The sequence below is a fragment of the Pseudophryne corroboree genome, chromosome 6 (genome assembly GCF_028390025.1).
Source record: "Pseudophryne corroboree isolate aPseCor3 chromosome 6, aPseCor3.hap2, whole genome shotgun sequence".
In the NCBI taxonomy this organism is placed as follows: domain Eukaryota; kingdom Metazoa; phylum Chordata; class Amphibia; order Anura; family Myobatrachidae; genus Pseudophryne; species Pseudophryne corroboree.
The window spans coordinates 780,896,949-780,920,719 of record NC_086449.1 but is presented as its reverse complement, the minus strand read 5'-3'; the positions used below and the strand labels follow the sequence as shown (position 1 = coordinate 780,920,719).

At 47.1% G+C, this 23,771-nt stretch overlaps 1 protein-coding gene across 1 annotated transcript in view; it reads right to left on the bottom strand.

The window, feature by feature from the left end:
• SLC25A48 (solute carrier family 25 member 48) overlaps positions 1 to 23,771 on the bottom strand; it is a 162,471-nt gene that overhangs the window by 67,792 nt on the left and 70,908 nt on the right. Inside the window, exon 6 of the mRNA XM_063928741.1 lies at positions 16,572 to 16,705. Within this exon, the coding sequence (XP_063784811.1) occupies positions 16,572 to 16,705 (134 nt within the window). The remainder of the gene's footprint in view (positions 1 to 16,571; positions 16,706 to 23,771) is intronic.

Genomic DNA, 23,771 nt, shown 5'->3' with positions numbered 1-23,771 from the left:
CAGAGATTTTTAGAGTGACCAGGCCTGCAGCTGGCTTTTTATACATTTGTCCAAAACCTAACACAATGGGAACTGTAATTTCTTTGTCCATTGGACACAGGGATGGTCATTTACAGTACAGGAGAGGTCATAGGTCAGTTTGAATAGGTGGACGATGTCTGTTCCAGGTGCACTTGCAGATGTTCTCCTCTGGGTTCCCGCCGCATATCAGGAGTACAGTAAATACAGTTAATATTCATATTCTGCTCCTGCGCATAACTATTCGCAGGAGCGTGCAATCTTCTGCAAACCAACACCGGAATATTGCTCTTAAAATACCCTACAGCTGGATACCAAACACCACCTTATAACCTAGTTCTTTCCCCTCCTATCCTGTAAAGGTGAATCCCTTTGTTGCTGTACCATTTAAACAAGTATAAGTCGCTGGTGCGGTGCGTGTGGGCTATGTGTACATTGTGCACTATTTGGATTAAATATGTAATGTGTTTTTCTCTGACGTCCTAGTGGATGCTGGGAACTCCATAAGGACCATGGGGAATAGCGGCTCCGCAGGAGACTGGGCACAAAAATAAAAGCTTTCTGACTAGCTGGTGTGCACTGGCTCCTCCCCCTATGACCCTCCTCCAAGCCTCAGTTAGATTTTTGTGCCCGGCCGAGAAGGGTGCATGCTAGGTAGCTCTCCAGAGCTGCTTAGAGTAAAAGTTTTAAATAGGTTTTTTTATTTTCAGTGAGACCTGCTGGCAACAGGCTCACTGCATCGTGGGACTAAGGGGAGAAGAAGCGAACTCACCTGAATGCAGAGTGGATTGGGCTTCTTGGCTACTGGACATTAGCTCCAGAGGGACGATCACAGGTTCAGCCTGGATGGGTCCCGGAGCCGCGCCGCCGGCCCCCTTACAGAGCCAGAAGAGCGAAGAGGTCCGGAAAAATCGGCGGCAGAAGACGTTCCTGTCTTCAATAAGGTAGCGCACAGCACTGCAGCTGTGCGCCATTGCTCTCAGCACACTTCACACTCCGGTCACTGAGGGTGCAGGGCGCTGGGGGGGAGCGCCCTGAGATGCAATAAAACATGTTTTAAACCTTATATGGCTAAAGAAATGCATCACATATAGCTCCTGGGCTATATGGATGCATTTAACCCCTGCCAGTTTTCCTAAAAAAAGCGGGAGAAAAGGCCGCCGAAAAGGGGGCGGAGCCTATCTCCTCAGCACACAAGCGCCATTTTCCCTCACAGCTCCGCTGGAAGGACGGCTCCCTGTCTCTCCCCTGCAGTCCTGCTACAGAATCAGGGTAAAACAAGAGAGGGGGGGCACTAATTGGCAGAAAATACATATACAGCAGCTATAGAAGGGAGAAACACTTATATAAGGTTATCCCTGCATATATATAGCGCTCTGGTGTGTGCTGGCAAACTCTCCCTCTGTCTCCCCAAAGGGCTCGTGGGGTCCTGTCCTCTATCAGAGCATTCCCTGTGTGTGTGCTGTGTGTCGGTACGATTGTGTCGACATCAGGGCCGGCAACAGAAATCTTGGGGCCCGGTACACTGATATCCCTGTGGGCCCCCCCGATATACAAATATAGGGGCGTGACCACAGAGCTCCTTTTACACATTACGTCAGGCAGAGTCTCCCTTTTTACACATTACAGCAGCAGAGTCCCATTTTTTACACATTATGGCAGCAGAATCCCCTTTTTTACACATTAGGCAGGCAGAGTCCCCCATTTTTACACATTATGGCACGCAGTCCCCATTTTAACACATTATGGGAGGGGGAGAGAGTTATACTCACCTGTAACGAGCCAGCATGCCCCACCATAATGGCCATCCCTACCTTTTCTCGCCCTGCAATCTTCGCTCCTACCTACAGTAATACCAGGTTTACAGGGCAGATGTAATGCATGCACATGCATCCATGATATGTGCCTGCACGCAGCCCATCCCAAACCCAAAGCCCCAAACTCCTGCTGGAGAGCCGAGTGCACCTGCAATGCAGACACTTGACTTACCAGACACAGCCGCCAGCGCCGTGAATCAACGAGGCTCAGCCTCCGAGTGACCAGCTTGATGCACCCCGCCGCAACAAGCTGCCAGCAGTCCCGCAATCCTGCTCCTGCCTGCCTGCTCACGCTCCTCACAGCAGAGACAGGGCAGGCGGGGATGACTGGGAGAGGAGGGGAGGTCCGGAGGTAGCGTTGTGTGACAGCTGACCTGGGTTTGGGGATGCTAAGTGGTGACCACAGATCATGGGGGTGGAGGAGCTGAAAAAAAAGGTCAGTTATTGATTACTTTTAACTGCACAGCGGGCGGCCCGCAGCTGGCGCGATGCCGCAATGTATATAATTATTTAGATCTGTTACATGCTGCCGCCGCTCAGGGGCGGATCCAGAAGAAAATGATAGGGGGGGCACCATGGAAGGGGCAAGTACATTTGCGTGCGGCTTCGGTGCATGGTGCAGTGTGCAGGGGCAGCGTTTGAGGGACAGGGGGCAGCGTGTGAAGGTCAAGGTGCAGGGGGAAATGTGTGTGGTGCTGGGTACAGGGGGCAGTGTGTGAGGGGCAGGGGGCAGCGTAATAATGCCCACAGTAGTAGCACCCCGTAATACACATAATGCCCACCACAGTAGCGCTTCTTATACAATGCCCACAGTTGTAGCGCTCATTATGCAATGTCCATTGTACTGGTAGTGCCCCTTATACAGACCCCATAGTAGTGGTGCCCCTTATGCAATGCCCGTATTGCCCCCAGTAGTAATGTTGCCTGTAGTAATACCCCCAGTCATTTAGCACCCTAGTAGTTATGCCCCTGCAGTTATGACCCCAGTAGTTTACCCCCCCTTTAGTTTAGCCTCCCAGTAGTAATGCCCCCAGTAGTTTGCCTGCTTGTAGTTTAGCCACCAATAGTAATGCCCCCCTGTAGTTTGCACCATTGTAGTTATGCCCCCCTTGTAGTTTAGCCCCCAGTAGTAATGCCCCCAGTAGTTTGGCCCCTGTAGTTATCGCCCAGTAGTTTGGCTCCCCGTAGTTTAGCCCCCAAGTAGTAATGCCCCTGTAGTTACGCCACCAGTAGTAATGCCCCTGTAGTTACGCCGCCAGTAGTAATGCCCCTGTAGTTACGCCGCCAGTAGTAATGCCCCTGTAGTTACGCCGCCAGTAGTAATGCCCTCCTGAAGTATGCCCCCAGTAGTTAGCCCTTTGTAGTTTGCCCCCTTGTAGCTTACCCCCAGTGGTTTGCCCCCTTGTAGTTGGCCCCAGTAATAATGTCCCCCAGTAGTTTGCCCCCAGTAATAATGTCCCCCAGCAGTTTGCCCCCAGTAGATGCCCCCAGTAAAAATATCCCCCAGTAATAATGCCCCCAGTAGTAATGCCCCAATAGATGACTCCCCCCCAGTAGTAATGCCCCCCAGTAATAATGCCCCCAGTAGTAATGCCCCAATAGATGACTCCCCCCCAGTGGTAATGACCCCCAGTAATAATGCCCCAATAGATGACTTCCCCCCAGTAGTAATGCCCCCAGTAGTAATGCCCCAATAGATGACTCCCCCCCAGTGGTAATGCCCCCCAGTAATAATGCCCCCAGTAGTAATGCCCCAATAGATGACTCCCCCCCAGTAGTAATGCACCCCAGTAATAATGCCCCCAGTAGTAATGCCCCCCCAGCAGTAATGCCCCTTGCTGCTGCCCCCTCGTCAGTAGTAATGTCCCCCGTAAATTGCCCCCAGTAGGTGCCCCCGCTGCACTAAGAAAGATAAAAAAAGGACATACTTACCGATCCCCGTTCCCGCTTCCAGACATCCTCCTGGCGTCCTCTCCTCAGCACTATGACAGAGACGTCATGACTGACGTCTCTCCCATAGCGCACGCAGCACACAGTGACGGCGCCGGAGGCCGGAGCTCAGTACTGAGCTCCTGCCTCCGGCTGCCGCTGTGCAGGGAGACGGGCGCCCGCTGGTAACACAATCTCAGCGGGCGCCCGTCATTTTCCTGTGCGGCGGCGCGGGGACGGACGACGGAGGGAGAACGGACAGGGGGGCCACTGCCGCCGCTGGACCTTGGGGCCCCTCACAACGTCGGGGCCCGGGACGGCTGTCCCCTTTGACCCCCCCTGTCGCCGGGCCTGGTCGACATGTATGAGGAGGAAAATGATGTGGAGGCGGAGCAATTGCCTGTAATAGTGATGTCACCCCCTAGGGAGTCGACACCTGACTGGATGGTAGTATGGAAGGAATTACGTGACAGTGTCAGCACCTTGCAAAAAACTGTTGACGACATGAGACAGCCGGCAAATCAGTTAGTGCCTGTCCAGGCGTCTCAAACACCGTCAGGGGCTCTAAAGCGCCCGTTACCTCAGAGGACTATCTATGGGCCTAAAATTAGGGTCCATTAAGGTTCAAATTTCGGCCCTGTCGATCTTCTTCCAAAAAGAACTGGCTTCAGTGCCTGAAGTTCAGACGTTTGTCAAAGGGGTACTGCATATACAGCCTCCTTTTGTGCCTCCAGTGGCACCTTGGGATCTCAATGTAGTGTTGAGTCTCCTAAAATCACATTGGTTTGAACCACTCACCACTGTGGAATAGAAATATCTCACATGGAAAGTGGTCATGCTGTTAGCCCTGGCTTCAGCCAGGCGTGTCTCAGAATTGGCGGCTTTGTCATATAAAAGCCCTTACCTAATTTTTCATTCAGACAGGGCAGAACTGAGGACTCGCCCTCAATTTCTCCCTAAGGTGGTTTCAGCGTTTCACATGAACCAGCCTATTGTGGTGCCTGCGGCTACTAGGGACTTGGAGGACTCCAAGTTGCTGGACGTAGTCAGGGCCCTGAAAATATATGTTTCCAGGACGGCTGGAGTCAGAAAATCTGACTCGCTGTTTATCCTGTATGCACCCAACAAGCTGGGTGCTCCTGCTTCTAAGCAGACGATTGCTCGTTGGATTTGTAGTACAATTCAGCTTGCACATTCTGTGGCAGGCCTGCCACAGCCAAAATCTGTAAAAGCCCATTCCACAAGGAAAGTGGGCTCATCTTGGGCGGCTGCCCGAGGGGTCTCGGCTTTACAACTTTGCCGAGCAGCTACTTGGTCAGGGGCAAACACGTTTGCTAAATCCTTCAAATTTGATACCCTGGCTGAGGAGGACCTGGAGTTCTCTCATTCGGTGCTGCAGAGTCATCCGCACTCTCCCGCCCGTTTGGGAGCTTTGGTATAATCCCCATGGTCCTTACGGAGTTCCCAGCATCCACTAGGACGTCAGAGAAAATAAGAATTTACTTACCGATAATTCTATTTCTCATAGTCCGTAGTGGATGCTGGGCGCCCGCCCATCCCAAGTGCGGATTGTCTGCAATACTTGTATATAGTTATTGTTACAAAAATCGGGTTGTTTATTGTTGTGAGCCATCTTTTCAGAGGCTCCTACGTTTATCATACTGTTAACTGGGTTCAGATCACAAGTTGTACGGTGTGATTGGTGTGGCTGGTATGAGTCTTACCCGGGATTCAAGATCCTTCCTTATTATGTACGTTCGTCCGGGCACAGTATCCTAACTGAGGCTTGGAGGAGGGTCATAGGGGGAGGAGCCAGTGCACACCAGCTAGTCAGAAAGCTTTTATTTTTGTGCCCAGTCTCCTGCGGAGCCGCTATTCCCCATGGTCCTTACGGAGTTCCCAGCATCCACTACGGACTATGAGAAATAGAATTATCGGTAAGTAAATTCTTATTTTATGGCTCTTCCATGCGATTACAAATACTACCATAATTACTCATACCACACGCTAATGCGCAGGACCGCGGGAGCGATCATACGCAGACTGCGAATATGCACACGCACGGCAGAACAAGTACGCGCACGGAGGTCATCTGTGTGTAGTTTGTACGTGATGTGTGTACTGAAATATTTTCGACTTCGACAATTGTAAGCTCCACTGAGGTGAATGGCCAAATAATTTTCTCTGAAAAGCGCTGCAGAATATGTGTGCGCTATATAAATAACTGATAATAAATTAATAATTTTTGTATTGCATGCAACATATAATAACACAGAGCAGTGCAAAGTAGCAACTGGACAATACAAGCAGGTGTGTAGCCTGTAGCGGAAGCCGCTTAAGCAGCGATGTGAGAATACAAGGTTGATTATTTCAGGTTTACAGTAATTAGAGATAAGTGATAGTATCAATCAACCCACACGTTTCACACCCCTGTTATTTACTCGGATAAAAAACAATGCAATGGAACAATAACACAGTACATTCTTGATATCTGACAGAAGCCTGATTAAAATCTTGACCTCATCTACATGACGCAGCAACTCAAAGACTTTCCTTCCTTTTTCAATACCTTTGAGCTTTGTGGTAGGAAGCGCTGTACCAGATATCTTTCATGTCTTAACCATTAAACAACACGGCACTGATTACTGTGACTGCTTAGACAGACATGAAGGCTGACACTTCTCTCAGTTCTGTGGGAAGTCTTTCCCCTTCACTTTATCAATGACATTTTGCTCAGCTGAACACCTTGATAAATAAGCAGGTTTTATTAGAAATGTGTCTTCAGGAAACAGATCACAATCTCAAAATTCTATTATTTCTTCGCCGTCGGGTTTCACCTATTCCGATTGCTCGTTGGTTTTCAGGGCTTTTAATGAAAGTTCATAGGTCAAAAACATAGCGGCACTCATGGGGAACCCACGTACGGTGTTTACTGTGATTCCCCTAAAAAATACCTGTGGAAGATAGCATTTAGATATAGATGATTAAATTGATCGTTCGTGTAGGCACAGCAAATACGCTCCAAAACAAATGGACTGTCATTCATCGAGGGGAACTTCAAATTGACATTCAATGAGCCTATGTGCAGCATATAATGACAGAGACAATCGATCAGTTTAAGGAATTAATATTTTTATATAATGAACGATGTAGTTTCACACAAGGTCTAGCGAAGCTTTTCAGTCACACTGCTGGCCGCAGAGTGATTGACAGGAAGTGGGCATTTCTGGGTGTCAACTAACCGTTTTCAGGGTGTGTGCGGAAAAACGCAGGCGTGCCAGATAAAAACGCAGGCGTGGCTGGGGAAACAGAGGCGTGGCTGGGCGAACGCAGGGCGTGTTCGTGACGTCAAAACAGGAACTGGATAGTCTGAAGTGATCGCAAGCTAGGAGTAGGTCTGGAGCTACTCTGAAACTGCACAAAATTATTTTGTAGTCGCTCTGCGATCCTTTAGTTCGCACTTCTGCTAAGCTAAAATACACTCCCAGAGGGCGGCGGCTTAGCGTTTGCATGGCTGCTAAAAGCAGCTAGCGAGCGATCAACTCGGAATGAGGGCCACTGTTCTCTAGTTCCTGTGTTAAACTATGGTCTCCACTTGGGAAGGCTATGGCAATGCACAGAAAAGACACAAGCATGAATGATCCAGATTATGCAGTAACATTTACCACCAAGAGCGGCCCAGGGTCGGGCTGGAACACAGGTGTATATATACGGGGAATCCCTGGTGGGCCCCACTGCCTGAGGCCCTCACCCCCCTCCTGTAGAGGTGGAACAGGATGAACTTGCTTTTTTGGATTGACTCTTTGTAAGCTGCTCAAAGATTGTCCAACTAGCCAATCAAAGTGATTGGTCCCGACACACCCCTGTCCTCTCCTTTATAAAAGGGGCCCGTTCTTTGCATGCCTCCTCTATTAGTTGGCCAACTATCCCTCTGGCATTTTACCACACCCTTTAGGCTTAACCCCTACCAATGCATTCCCTGGTGGGCCCTTCATGCCTCAGTCCGACACTGGGGCAGCCACAGGCCCAGGTACTGAGGGAGGCACGGCCAAATCCAGGGAATCATTGCCACATCCTCTTAAAAAATTTTTAGAAATTGGTGTCCGCATAAGGGACGCCAGTCGCCACACAGGGGAACATGTGTCCCCATCAGCAGTGCAGCATCAATATCATTTTGTTCCCAATGCCTGCTTGTGTATCTCATATTATGGCTCCTTTAAATACAGCAACTGAAAAATTACAGCTTTCTCTCACAACATGCAATTACATTTGGCACCTAAAATGTCCGAAATGGAATGTTTTATTTCTCTGACGTCCTAAGTGGATGCTGGGACTCCGTAAGGACCATGGGGATTAGCGGCTCCGCAGGAGACTGGGCACAACTAAAGAAAGCTTTAGGACTACCTGGTGTGCACTGGCTCCTCCCACTAAGACCCTCCTCCAGACCTCAGTTAGTATCTGTGCCCGGCCGAGCTGGATGCACACTAGGGGCTCTCCTAGGCTCCTAGAAAGAAAGTATATTTAGGTTTTTTATTTTACAGTGAGATCTGCTGGCAACAGACTCACTGCAGCGAGGGACTAAGGGGAGAAGAAGCGAACCTACCTAACAGGTGGTAGTTTGGGCTTCTTAGGCTACTGGACACCATTAGCTCCAGAGGGATCGACCGCAGGACCCGACCTTGGTGTTCGTTCCCGGAGCCGCGCCGCCGTCCCCCTTACAGAGCCAGAAGCATGAAGAGTCCGGAAATTCGGCGGCAGAAGACTTCGGTCTTCACCAAGGTAGCGCACAGCACTGCAGCTGTGCGCCATTGCTCCTCATGTACACCTCACACTCCGGTCACTGATGGGTGCAGGGCGCTGGGGGGGGGGCGCCCTGAGGGCAATATATGACACCTTGGCTGGCAAATCTACATCATATATAGTCCTAGAGGCTATATAGATGTAAAATTACCCCTGCCAGTATTCCAGAAAAAGCGGGAGAAAGTCCGCCGAAAAGGGGGCGGGGCTTCTCCCTCAGCACACTGGCGCCATTTTCTCTTCACAGTGCAGCTGGAAGACAGCTCCCCAGGCTCTCCCCTGTAGTTTTCAGGCTCAAAGGGATAAAAGAGAGGGGGGGCACTAAATTTAGGCGCAATATATGTATACAAGCGTCTATTTGGGGAAAAATCACTCAGTTATAGTGTTAATCCCTGCATTATATAGCGCTCTGGTGTGTGCTGGCATACTCTCTCTCGGTCTCCCCAAAGGACTTTGTGGGGTCCTGTCCTCAGTCAGAGCATTCCCTGTGTGTGTGCGGTGTGTCGGTACGGCTGTGTCGACATGTTGGATGAGGAAGGTTACGTGGAGGTGGAGCAGAGGCCGATAAATGGGATGTCGCCCCCTGTGGGGCCGACACCAGAGTGGATGGATAGGTGGAAGGTATTAACTGACAGTGCCAACTCCTTACATAAAAGGCTGGATGACGTAACAGCTGTGGGACAGCCGGCTTCTCAGCCCGCGCCTGCCCAGGCGTCTGAAAGGCCATCAGGGGCTCAAAAAACGCCCGTTACCTCAGATGGCAGACACAGATGTCGACACGGAGTCTGACTCCAGTGTCGACGAGGTTGAGACATATACACAATCCACTAGGAACATCCGTTACATGATCTCGGCAATGAAAAATGTGTTACGCATTTTCTGACATGAACCCAAGTACCACATAAAAGGGGTTTTATTTTTGGGGAGAAAAAGCAGCCAGTGTTTTGTTCCCCCATCAGATGAATGAATGAAGTGTGTAAAGAAGCGTGGTTTCCCCCGATAAGAAACTGGTAATTTCTAAAAAGTTACTGATGGCGTACCCTTTCCCGCCAGAGGATAGGTCACGTTGGGAGATATCCCTTAGGGTGGATAAGGCGCTCACACGTTTGTCAAAAAGTGGCACTGCCGTCTTAGGATACGGCCACCTTGAAGGAACCTGCTGATAAAAAGCAGGAGGCGATCCTGAAGTCTGTATTTACACACTCAGGTTATATACTGAAACCTGCACTTGCCTCAGCATAAATAGTGCTGCTGCAGCGTGGTCTGATACCCTGTCAGATAATATTAATACGCTAAGACAGGGATAATATTTTGCTAACATTGAGCATATTTAAGACGTTGTCTTATATAAAAAGGATGCACAGAGGGATATTTGCCGGCTGGCATCCAGAATTAATGCAATGTCCATTCTGCCAGGAGGGTATTAGAAACCCGGCAGTGGACAGGTGATGCTGCCTGTAAAAGGCACATGGAGATTCTGCCTTATAAGGGTGAGGAATGGTTTGGGGATGGTCTCTGGGACCTCGTATCCACAGCAACAGCTGGGAAGAAAAATTTTTTACCTCAGGTTTCCTCACAGCCTAAGAAAGCACCGTATTTTCAGGTACAGTCCTTTCGGCTTCAGAAAAGCAAGCGGGACAAAGGCGCTTCCTTTCTGCACAAAGACAAGGGAAGAAGGAAAAAAGCTGCACCAGCAGCCAGTTCCCAGTATCAAAAATCTTCCCCCGCTTTCTCTGAGTCCACCGCATGACGCTGGGGCTCCACAGGTGGAGACAGGTGCGGTAGGGGCGCGTCTCGGGAACTTCAGGGACCAGTGGGCTTGCCCACAGGTGGATCTCTAGGTTCTGCAAATAGTATCACAGGGATACAGGCTGGAGTTCGAGGCGACTCCCCCTCGCCGTTACCTCACATCAGCCTTGCCTGCTGCCCTCGGAGAAAGGTAGTACTGGCGGCAATTCACAAGCTGTACTTCCAGCAGGTGAAATCAAGGTACCCCTCCTTCAACAAGGCCGGGGTTACTATCCCAAAATGTTGTGGTACCGAAACCAGACGGTTCGGTGAGACCCATTCTAAAATTGAAAGCCTTGAACACTTATATACGAAGGTTCAAGTTCAAAATGGAATCGCTTAGGGCGATTATTGCAAGCCTGGAGAATTTCATGGTATCGCTGGACATCAAGGATGATTACCTGCATGTCCCTATTTACCCTCTTCACCAGGAGTACCTCAATATTGTGGTACAGGATTGTCATTACCAATTCCAGATGTTGCCGTTGGTCTGTCCCCGGCACCGAGGTATTTACCAAGGTAATGGCCGAAATAATTATCCCGTACTTGGACGATCTCCTTATAAAGGCGAGGTCCAGGGAGCAGTTGTTCGTCGGAGTAGCACTATCTCGGGAAGTGCTCCAACAGCACGGCTGGATTCTGAATATTCCAAAGTCGCAGCTGGTTCCTACGACGCGTCTACTGTTCCTGGGTATGGTTCTGGACACAGAACAGGATAAAAAGGGTTTCTCCCGGAGGAGAAGTCCAAGGAGTTGTTGTCTCTAGACAGAGACCTCCTAATACGTATACAGGTGTCGGTGCATCAATGCACGCGAGCCCTGGGAAAGATGGTAGCTTCTTACGAAGAAATTCCATTCGCCAGGTCCCATGCAAGGATTTTCCAGTGGGATCTGTTGGACAAGTGGTCCGGGTCGCATCTTCAGATGCATCGGTGGATAACCCTGTCTCCAAGGGTCAGGGTGTCGCTGTTGTGGTGGCTGCAGAGTGCTCATCTTCTAGGGGGCGGCAGATTCGGCATACAGGACTGGGTCCTGGTGACCACGGATGCCAGCCTTCGAGGCTGGGGGGCAGTCACACAGGGAAGGAACTTCCAAGGCTATGGATAAGTCAGGAGACTTCCCTACACATAAATATTCTGGAACTGAGGGCCATTTGCAATGCCCTAAGTCAGGCTAGACCCCTGCTTCAACACCGGCTGGTGCTTATCCAGTCAGACAACATCACGGCGGTCGCTCATGTAAACCGACAGGGCGGCACAAGAAGCAGGATGGCGATGGCAGAAGCCACAAGGATTCTCCGATGGGCGGAAAATCATGTGTTAGCACTGTCAGCAGTGTTCATTCCCGGAGTGGACAACTGAGAAGCAGACTTTCTCAAAAGACACGACCTCCACCCGGGAGAGTGGGGACTTCATCCAGAAGTCTTCCAAATGATTGTACACAGTTGGGAAAGGCCACAGGTGGACATGATGGCGTCCCGCCTCAACTAAGAGTTACAAAGATATTGCGCCAGGTCAAGGACCCTCAGGCGATAGCTGTGGACGCTCTGGTAACACCGTGGGTGTACCAGTCGGTGTATGTGTTCCCTTTTCTGCTTCTCTTACCCGGGGTAATGAGAATAATAAGAAGGAGAGGAGTAAGAACTATACTCATTGTTCCGGGTTGGCCAAGAAGAGCTTGGTAACCAGAACTCCAAGAAATGATCTCAGAGGACCCATGGCCTCTGCCGCTCAGACAGGACCTGCTGCAGCAGGGGGCCTCTCTGTTCCAAGACGTACCGCGGCTGCGTTGACGGCATGGCGGTTGAACGCCGGATCCTGAAGGAAAAGGGAATTCCGGAGGAAGTTATCCCTACGCTATTTAAAGCTAGGAAAGAAGTGAACGCAAACCATTATCACCGCATATGGCGGAAATATGTTGCGTACTGTGAGGCCAGGAAGGCCCCAAAGGAGAAATTTCAGCTAGGTCGATTTCTGCACTTCCTACAGTCAGAGGTGACTATGGGCCTAAAATTGGGTTCCATTAAGGTCCAGATTTCGGCTCTATCGATTTTCTTCCAAAATTGAACTGGCTTCACTGCCGGAAGTTCAGACTTTTGTTAAGGGAGTGCTGCATAGTCAGCCCCCGTTGTGCCTCCAGTGGCACCGTGGGATCTCAACGTGGTGTTGGATTTCCTGAAGTCGCATTGGGTTGAGCCACTTAAATCCGTGGAGCTATAATACCTCACGTGGAAAGTGGTCATTCTGTGGGCCTTGGCGTCGGCCAGGCGTGTATCAGAATTGGCGGCTTTGTCATACAAAAGCCCTTATCTGTATTTTATATGGATAAGGCGGAATTGAGGACTCGTTCCCAATTCCTTCCTAAGGTGGTATCAGTTTTTCATGTGAACCAACCTATTGTGGTGCCTGCGGCTACTTGGGACTTGGAGGATTCCAAGTTACTGGATGTAGTCAGGGCCCTGAAAAGTATATTTCCAGGACAGCTGGAGTCAGGAAAACTGACTCGCTATTTATCCTGTATGCACCCAACAAGCTGGGTGCTCCTGCTTCTAAGCGGACGATTGCTCGCTGAATCTGTAGCACGATTCAACTTGCACATTCTGCGGCTGGACTGCCGCACCCTAAATCTGTAAAAGCCCATTCCACGAGGAAAGTGGGCTCTTCTTGGGCGGCAGCCCGAGGGGTCTCGGCTTTACAAATTTGCCGAGCTGTTACTTGGTCGGGTTCAAACACTTTTGCAAGAGTCTACAAGTTTGATACCCTGGCTGAGGAGGACCTGGAGTTTGCTCATTCGGTGCTGCAGAGTCATCCGCACTCTCCCGCCCGTTTGGGAGCTTTGGTATAATCCCCATGGTCCTTACGGAGTCCCAGCATCCACTTAGGACGTCAGAGAAAATAAGATTTTACTCACCGGTAAATCTATTTCTCGTAGTCCGTAGTGGATGCTGGGCGCCCATCCCAAGTGCGGATTGTCTGCAATACTTGTATATAGTTATTGCCTAACTAAAGGGTTATTGTTGAGCCATCTGTTGAGAGGCTCAGTTATATTTCATACTGTTAACTGGGTATAGTATCACGAGTTATACGGTGTGATTGGTGTGGCTGGTATGAGTCTTACCCGGGATTCAAAATCCTTCCTTATTGTGTCAGCTCTTCCGGGCACAGTATCCTAACTGAGGTCTGGAGGAGGGTCTTAGTGGGAGGAGCCAGTGCACACCAGGTAGTCCTAAAGCTTTCTTTAGTTGTGCCCAGTCTCCTGCGGAGCCGCTAATCCCCATGGTCCTTACGGAGTCCCAGCATCCACTACGGACTACGAGAAATAGATTTACCGGTGAGTAAAATCTTATTTTTTTTGTAAATGTCTATAAAGCTTTGTATGGTGCTAAACATATGAGATGATCATGAGCAAATATCTATAATGGGTTTAGGTTGTGCAGTGTACACGGAGAACCCTGCATCCATTCCACCTCCATTGGTGTTCCAGGTATTACCAGTAACATGGTGCCTTGCTTCCGGAGATCTGAACATGCGCACTAAGTAAATCGGCAGGTGCCAGAATCTACTGTGGAAAAGTCGTCCCTTCACTTTCTTTATCCGCCCCTGGAGGTGATCGTAACACTTCTAACATATTGAGATTACAGTAATCCTGCAATCCTGTCACATATAACATATTGGCCCGCATTCCGAGTTGTTCGCTCGCTAGCTGCTTTTAGCAGCATTGCACACGCTAAGCCGCCGCCCTCTGGGAGTGTATCTTAGCATAGCAGAATTGCGAATAGAAATTTCTTAGCAGTTTCTGAGTAGCTCCAGACTTACTCCTACATTGCGATCAGTTCAGTCAGTTTCGTTCCTGGTTTGACGTCACAAACACACCCAGCGTTCGCCCAGACACTCCCCCGTTTCTTCAGACACTCCCGCGTTTTTCCCAGAAACGCCAGCGTTTTTTCGCACACTCCCAGAAAACGGCCAGTTTCCGCCCAGAAACACCCACTTCCTGTCAATCACACTACGATCACCAGAACGATGAAAAATCCTCGTTATGCCGTGAGTAAAATACCTAACTTTTGTGTAAAATAACTAAGCGCATGCGCTCTGCGAACCTTGCGCATGCGCAGTAAGCGACTAATCGCAGTATAGCGAAAATCGGCAACGAGCGAACAACTCGGAATGACCCCCATTGTGAGGACAGGATATAGGCAACTGTAATACTCAGTTGGTAAAGTGTCATTGTATATGTATCAGACTGCAAAAGAGAATAAAAAAGAAATTCCTTTTCCACAATTATGAGATGCAGCAATTTCTGAATACAGCTGTCAAGCATAGCAAGACTCCAATTCCCGTTCTCAAGGGAGGCTTCATGCCCTATCTCAAGATGGCCAAAGAGATCTCTACTGAGCATGTGCAGGGGCCATCTTAACTGTGTGAGACTGTAGAATGACATGATGGGAAACATTGGGGGTCATTCCGAGTTGTTCGCTCGCAAGCTGCTTTTAGCAGCTTTGCACACGCTAAGCCGCCGCCTACTGGGAGTGAATCTTAGCTTATCAAAATTGCGAACGAAAGATTAGCAAAATAGCGAATAGACACCTCTTAGCAGTTTCTGAGTAGCTTCAAACTTACTCGGCATCTGCGATCAGTTTAGTGCTTGTCGTTCCTGGTTTGACGTCACAAACACACCCAGCGTTCGCCCAGACACTCCTCCGTTTCTCCAGCCACTCCCGCGTTTTTCCCAGAAACGGTAGCGTTTTTTCGCACACACCCATAAAACGGCCAGTTTCCGCCCAGAAACACCCACTTCCTGTCAATCACATTACGATCACCAGAACGAAGAAAAAACCTTGTAATGCCGTGAGTAAAATACCTAACTGCATAGCAAATTTACTTGGCGCAGTCGCACTGCGCATTAGCGACTAATTGCTCCGTTACGAGAAAAAAATACAGAGCGAACAACTCGGAATGACCCCATAGTCTCCTGCTCAGTTCCTGTAATTAAAACCTGCATTTGAAGCTGTTGCAGCATCCCTACACCACTACCTGTTTGCAGTATACAGTCACCCCGCTCTGCTAAAGCCCTGCTTCATGAGAACCAGTGTGTAACAATAAGTATGGCGTTACCTGCTATCTATCAATAAACCAACAACACTGGTTAAGTAACTGTGCTGTTCATAGGGGGTCATTCCGAGTTTATCGCTAGCTGCCGTTGTTCGCTGCGTAGGTATGAGTGGAAAAAACGGATAATCTGCGCATGCGTAGGCACTGCAATGCGCACGCGCGATGTACGGGTACAAAGAGCATCGTGGTTTTGCACAGGTTCTAGCGATGCATTCAGTCACACAGCCAATCGCAAGAAGATTGATAGGAAAAAGGCATTTCTGGGTGTCAACTGACCGTTTTCTGGGAGTGTTTGGAAAAACGCAGGCGTGGCCGGGCGTTTGCTGGGCAGGTATCTGATGTCATTACCGTGTCACTCGTCGCTACAATCATCGCACAGGATAAGTAACTACAGGGCTGGTCTTGTTTTACACAAAATGTGTTTGCAGGCGCTCTGCTGCACAGGCGTTCGCACTCCTGCAAAGCAAAAATACACTCCCCCGTGGGCGGCAAATATTCGTTTGCACGGCTGCTAAAAACTGCTAGCAAGCGATCAACTCGGAATGACTCCCATGGTTAGGCACTATTTGTTGGAATGTGGAGCAATATATCTGCTCTAATACACATGGGAAGATGTCAGCTAAAACATGTGGAAACCAAGATGGAAGTCTCACAAGAAAAAATAAATGTAAGTATTGTATTGTATAACACAAGATTGAATATATTCAGCAGTATGAGTGACATGGGAAGATGTCAGCTTAAGACATGTGGATAGCACTACAGCCAGCATACCAAGATGGAGGTCTCATGAGGCAAAAACATTTAAGACATGTATTCTATAACACACAGTTGAGTAAATGTAGCAGTATAAGTTATTAAAAAGACAAAATGATGTCTGTTTCTAAGCTACTAATGTCTGTTGGAGTGCAAAGAGATGATGAAGAGATTGCAACAGCTATGTTACAGAACTTAACGCCTGAGTTTGACTTCATAGTTGTTGACTTTGAGCAAACACACCAAAACATCAACAGACACAGACAGACCAAAGTTCTTTTAATCATGATTCGTGTGAAAACTGCTATAACAAACCACACCAAAGGAATATAGGACATGGGAACATTGTTTTATTTTACCTGAATTCCTTCATTACGGTAACTTTGTGAGATGCAGTCTCTAACGCCTTTGTATTTCCTCGGACATAGACTGTCTGCTTGTAGACGTGTTTTTACTACATCCATTGGTGTGGCTGTGCCCCAGGAAATAGCGCCTTAAAGTAAAACAGAAATAAGCTCAATATCATAGAGAAAAAACACAATTCATAAAATCATACGCAAATCATGAATATGCAGTACATTACTGAAGTTTTAGGGGCATAATTATAATTTCTTATCGCCGCTTATTACAGCAATACAAATTATGGATCGTCAGAATGTATCATAAAACATACGCAGGGATAGGGGCTCAATCCACTTCATATTCGAAGGCCGGCAGCACTTTTGGCCTCTTGACCATGCACATGCTGGTAGCCATTGACAGAGAGGGATCTTATGGATCCCTCTCATGGTAAACGGTATGAAAAAAAGCCAGTAGCTTCCAAAACCTGACAATTCTGCAGATAAGCAGCCTCCATAGAAACTTTCACCCAGTGGGTGTGTGATTATAATATTGTGTGAAAGAATATTAATAATGATGTTCTTCTTTACAGATGCCCTACAGGTCTCAGCTATCCCTGGCATGCCCAGTTTTAAGGGCTGTCATAGCATGCTGTCACTTGAAGAACCACAAGTACCAGCATGCTCAGGCATATAGAGCCTGCTACATACAAAATGAATAAAATGCAATGACATTAAAAATTAGGAAAATATTATCTGTCCCCTTCCCCAGCATCACCTCATCACCACATACTGTAGGTGAAGTTGGGAAAGGGGGTACTTACCGATCTGAGCACCTTGAAGTGCGAGATCGTTGTCTGCATTGTCCATATTCAGACCCTCTTTGGCTTATTTACAGTAATTGCTTTGCCTGTTCTCTTACTTATTACTGCTTGTGCTCCAGCCAGTCAGCTCCTAATTGTCATGTGTTCAGGCTTAACTGTCATGTATTTGAAAAATGACAGTTGGAGCACCATTTATCATACGAGTTTTATCTGTCACAATGGGTTTTATCACTCGTTGATAAATGGGCCCCTTAGTATCTAGTTTGTCAGTGTTCTATGATCATGTTTTAGTGCTCATTATCATTTTTGAAGCATTCATTACCATGGAGGATCTCCTAGACTCTTCCCAAGGTACTTTACTTATCCTAGTGGTCAATCCCACTTGCCAGCCATGTCTGAGTCCCAAGGCCGCAACCCATGTAGCATTATCAGTCCCTGGTGAATACCTGTGCCACTTTGCTTCCAGATATCACCCACTAGAGTAGACTGAGCTAGTAAAAGCCTGTGCCCCACTGTATCACAGGAACAGGAGCAATTTAAGCAACACTTTTGTACATGTAATTTGATACATGTAAAAACATCGTTATAATCATTTTCAAATAAATTAATTACAACTGCAGATGGAGTATCATATAAGGTACTGCAGAGAAGACAAAAACTGACTAGACTCAGTACACAAATTTGATCAGAGCCTATTAGTATATTATAAACCTATTAAGCCTGATTCTGAGTAGCTTTCATATCCAAATGCAGATGCTTGTGGAATGTGGATGGAATTATAAAATGCCAACACGATTACACATACAGTACATCTCAATGCATATGTACTGCACTTCCCCACTTTTTTCTGCGCAGAAGAGCAGCCGTCATCATCAGAGATGGACTTGGGTCTTAATTTGGCCCCAGCATCCCTGACATATGAGTGCACGGAGCAGGGGATCTTGGTCACGTCTCAAGGGGAAGTGGGGGGGGAGAGGTTGACACAGTTTTTTTCAACTGTAGTCTGACCTGCTGCCTTAAGAGTCCAGCTGTACCTTCCCCTGCAGGTGCCACCGGTTTTCCTAAAATTCACAAGAGGATAGATAGTGGTAAAATCAATATTTAATATCAATATTTAAATCATCTTCTTGTCTGCTAAATAGTATTGTGATGTGAGTTGTGTTCTGATGACAACTTGACTATCACAAATTAATTAATAGCTCAATAAAATGGTACAAAGAACCATATTCTGGTTCTAAAAATAAATTATCTATAAACTAGGTGTATGTAGAAAACAATGGGCAGTACCGATGTGGCCTCATTCACCTAGTATATGTACGCCATATGCCGCGCGACTGTCGAGGCAACTGAGACAGTATGAGAGGTGTAACGTACAGTCTTTTTCTGGAAACTTTGCATCTAATTTGTATAGCAGACCCAGCAAATCAAAGCTCACAGTGTACCAGAGACTTTAACCATGTGCAGAGTTGCAGGTGAAGCACAACAGAACTTGGCATGAGAAAAAGCTGCGGCCGCACTTCATACACAGATTGAGACTCAGATGTACAAGTGTCGCATATCAAATTGATCAGTGTAATAAGATGCACATTTTGAGTGTAAGAAAGACGCTCAGTGCGGCTGAGCTGACCAGTATTTGGTGCACCGAGAGGGGCTATTTGCCGTGACTAGAGACGCAGTGTATGAGAACACATCTGTATGGTCATTTTTAATTAGCATATTCGGAATACGTGTGTTACACATAATAGGGGGTCGAATGTTATGCCATGAATGTTTTTGTTATGCTATGCTACAAAATTATATTCATTCATTACATTGCGTCAATGATAATTTAAGGCCTCTGGTGGTTCGGACCACATATAGTATAAGAGATTACATTTACATTGCAAAACATGAATTATAAAAGTTGTGTTGCAATTAATGAGTCCACAAATGTGGTGCTGTTTTCCAAACTTGGAACATAATGTAATTGTAGGTTGTGCAGCATTTAAAGCACCCATTAGGTTCCTCTGGGAGCCAGACTATGCTATACTTAGTACATGTGAACATATGCTCAGCTCAGTCTCTCTCTGTCTAAGTAAATAGGTTCTAAAAAATATTTTAATTTTTTTTTTTTTAATATTACATGGAGCTTTTTTATGTAGAATACTAGTTGTTGGCCATCTCTGACTACTTAGCAAAAAGGGCTTCTGAGGTGAAATTTTGCTCCTCCACCTGAGGCAACTGAAAGTTGCCCATGTAAAGGTTTTCTTAGATGGGGCGGAGTAGGTCCCCATGGTCGTACCACACACCTGAAGGTAAAACGTGGTCTCAAACATTGTGGGTTAAAAAAAAAATAAAGAAATGGACAAAAAATGGACAAAAAACAATAAAGGTTTTCTTCATGGTTTTAATTCCTATGCTGTGTGGTATATTGCTATATTGATATACTGAATATTGGTATATTGCTACAGATTAAAAGCTGTAATAATTTAAAAGGCAAAACCAGGTTGCAAATATGCAGTTGAGAACCCCAAAATCATGCTTCTTCACACAACACGCACCCTACTACATCAACCCCCTAGTGTTAGAAATACATTATGATTAGGTCAATCTGTTTGCTATTGTGAATTTAACACAGATAAGTTTAATCTTGGGTATCTGAGCTTTTAGAAGTTTTTCAAGCTGAAATTTCTATATACAGTTAAGTCTTATAATATTGTACTATCTTTTATTCACACAACTTATATTCTTTATTAATAAGACCTTTAACTACTTGGTCTACTATGAAGACTTTGTTTTTTCTTTGTAGAACTCTAATTAGTGGATATTGTAGAGATTCCAGGCCTGGGTTATCATCTCTTAATGGGTAATAGTAACCATTTCTTCATTAAACACTATTGGCTCTATAGTTTAACTGGAGACCCCAGGTACTCACTGGCACTCGAGAGAATAGTCTGTGTATCCTATGTCTCCACAATTATAGATCTGGGTTTTTTTCTGGTCCTTTATGCTAATTAGTCCTTCCTTCAATGTAAACTTAACCTGTGTTGATGAAAATACTCATAAATGATTAATTTGTTGGGCTTATGCAAGCATGCAGGCCTCACATACTGGCCTTAGCCTTACATAATCTCAACAAGCCTCAGCATCTGATGTGCTTTTCCATGTGGAAGAGCAGGACAAAATCTCCAGCCCTGTGTTTGCGATTTAAAAAAAAGTCACATACTCTTATCTCAATCAGCTAAGTCTCAGAAATAAAACTGAGATGGGTAAGGGCAATCACACTTATAACGCTTGCAGGATTTATCTCCTTCTGCATCTACTCAGCTGACTAATGCCGCCCATAAATGTTAGAGGGCAAAACACTGATCGCTGATGCTGATCTGATCCACCGATTGGCGATCCAATTCACCGATCGGTGGACTCCGATGATTGCCAATTGCTTGGTGGATCAGCAAAATATACCATATTAAAATATCCCCTACTCAGTGATTCTGATCATTTTTGGGTCAGAATCGGCAAATCACGCTTGCCCAACATATTGAAATTTACCAATCAATCAATTCAGTCATCAACAGAACAGGGAATTGTTTCAATACATTGCTGATGTATGGGCCCTTAATTGTCAAGCAATTCACTGATGGTTGAAATGGAGTTTAAAAGGAAATGATAGTTTCACTGGTGTTAAGGGATCAAAGGTCTCCTTTTCCTGGCATCCGACAGAATAAGTCTCAGGGATTCCAGATGCCCCAGAATTTAGGTAGACAATCCCCAGTTATGCTATTTTAATATTACTCATAAGATCTTATTTTTGGTGTTGGTTTTGTGAAATGATAAGGCCAGATAAGTGCCCACTGGTACCAACTGTTCATTTGGTTGCGTGTGTTATCAACCTTTGAGTGGCCGTAGAACTTCCTTTGTTAATGCACCTAATTCATTTATATTTCAATATCCAATTGTGGGTGTTCCTTCTCTGTAAAACTTGAATGCAGGGCTGCCATCAAAAATGATGGGGCCTGGGAGTGACAAATTTGGCAGGCCCCCCCCCACCACCACCACCACACACGCCGCCCGGTAGCCAGTGGTGCAAGTATGCGGGTACGCTCGGGTACGGAGTACCCTTAAGAATTTGGCAGCGGGTACGCAGTACCCACTACCACACAAATACTGCAAATCCTTCACTCCATTGGTCTGCGTGACACTGCCCTCTCTTGGTTGTCGTCCTACCTTTCTGACCGTTCATTCTCTGTCTCCTCTCATGACTCCACCTCCCCCTCACTTCCACTAACTGTAGGGGTACCCCAAGGTTCTGTCCTTGGTCCTCTTCTATTCTCTCTCTATACGTCCTCACTAGGTAAGCTCATTAGTTCTTTTGGTTTCCAATATCATCTCTATGCTGATGACACTCAAATCTATCTTTCCTCTCCAGACCTCTCCCCTACTCTCCTCACTCGTATCTCCAACTGTCTCTCGGCTATCTCTTCCTGGATGTCCCAGCACTTTCTTAAACTTAACATGTCTAAGACCGAGCTGATCATCTTCCCTCCCTCCCGCATAACCTCACCTCCTACAATCTCATTATCTATTGATGGCACTACTATCTCCTCTACCCCCCAAGTGCGCTGTCTTGGAGTAATCCTTGACTTCTCCCTCTCCTTCAAACCACACATTCAGCACCTCTCACAAACCTGCCGTTTTCATCTAAAAAATATTTCCAGGATCAGACCCTTTCTGACCCAGGATGCTACTAAGACTCTTATCCACTCACTGGTCATCTCCAGACTGGACTACTGTAATCTCCTCCTGACTGGCATTCCTGACAAATACCTCTCTCCACTCCAATCTATCCTCAATGCTGCTGCCCGGCTCATTTTCCTCACCAAACGCACTACGTCCACCTCTCCTCTCTTACTAGACCTTCACTGGCTCCCCTTCCCTTTCAGAATCCATTTTAAGCTTCTCACACTTGCTTACAAAGCCCTCACCCACTCCTCTCCCATCTACATCTCTGATCTTATCTCGCTTTACACTCCCACCCGTCCTCTTCGCTCTGCTAATGCTCGCCGACTCTCCTGCCTACGGATTACTTCCTCCCACTCCTGCCTCCAAGATTTTTCACGTGCTGCACCACTTCTCTGGAATTCCCTACCTTTCCCCCTCAGACTCTCCACCTCTCTACAAAACTTCAAACGGGCTCTCAAGACCCACTTCTTCACCAAACCCAGCCAAATCTCATCCTAAACCTCTGTTCCACGCTCTCTATGTACCCCATCTGTCTCGAATGTAAGCTCTCACGAGCAGGGCCCTCTTCCCTCATGTGCTTACCCTTTTCTTACTTTAATAATCTTCAACTGCACCAAATCCAGCAGTCTTCTGCCACCTGATACTTATTCCAGTGTCATCTGCTGATGTAGCTATGTTTATTTACCCTGTACTTGTCCTATATTGTCGTCAACTGTAAGTTGCTGATTTCCTGTTTGATTATTTGTTTATGTACTCTGTAATTGGGCGCTGCGGAACCCTTGTGGCGCCATATAAATAAAAGATAATAATAATTTTGCCATTACCACAATTATAATGTGTCACAAAGAAACAAGACAATGGTGCTTGGCAGCATGACGGCTCCTCCCACTTTGTCAGTGTTACAGGGAGTGGGACAGTGGCTGTATTTTCCTGTTATAATGGAGGCATTACTATATATTGTTATTAAATTGGGGGCATTACTATATATTTCTATTATACTGGAGGTATCACTATATATTTCTAATATTCTGGAGGCATTACTATATATTTTTAGCCTTGCCTCTAGATAAAAAAAAAAAGGGCTGTGTTGTGTTGCCATGCCGCTAGTGTCATGTAGCCACTCCCACTAGCAGCATGTGGCTACGCCCCCTCACAACACATGACCACGCCCATTTTTGACACTCAGTACCACTAAGAAAATATTTCTACTTGCACCACTGCCCGTAGCTCCCCTTAAGCTTACCAATTTGAGGGGGCCCGAGTGGCAGCAGTAAAGATCGACGGGAGCCAGGCCACAGGCAGTGATGGAGGTACACAGAGGCTGTGGTTGTATTCTTTCTTTTGAGCCGCTCATGAGCCAATCGGAGCTCATGGACAGGCAGCCAATCAGGAGCTGCGAGTGGCAGCTCCCGATTGGCTGCTGGTCCATGAGCTTCGATTGGCTCACGGTCGGCTCAATAGAAAGAATACAACCACAGCTCTGTGTGTCTCCATGGCTCCCTGCCCTGCCGGTGCGCACGCAGCTGGCCTGTATCTGTCGATCCTAACTACTGCCATCCGGGCCCCCTCTCAGTCAAGGCCCGGGACTGGATTCCCCACCATTCCCCCTTGATGGTGGGCCTGCTTGTATGTACTTACATCTCCCTAAGTTGTAGTTTCAGTATGCTGTTATGTA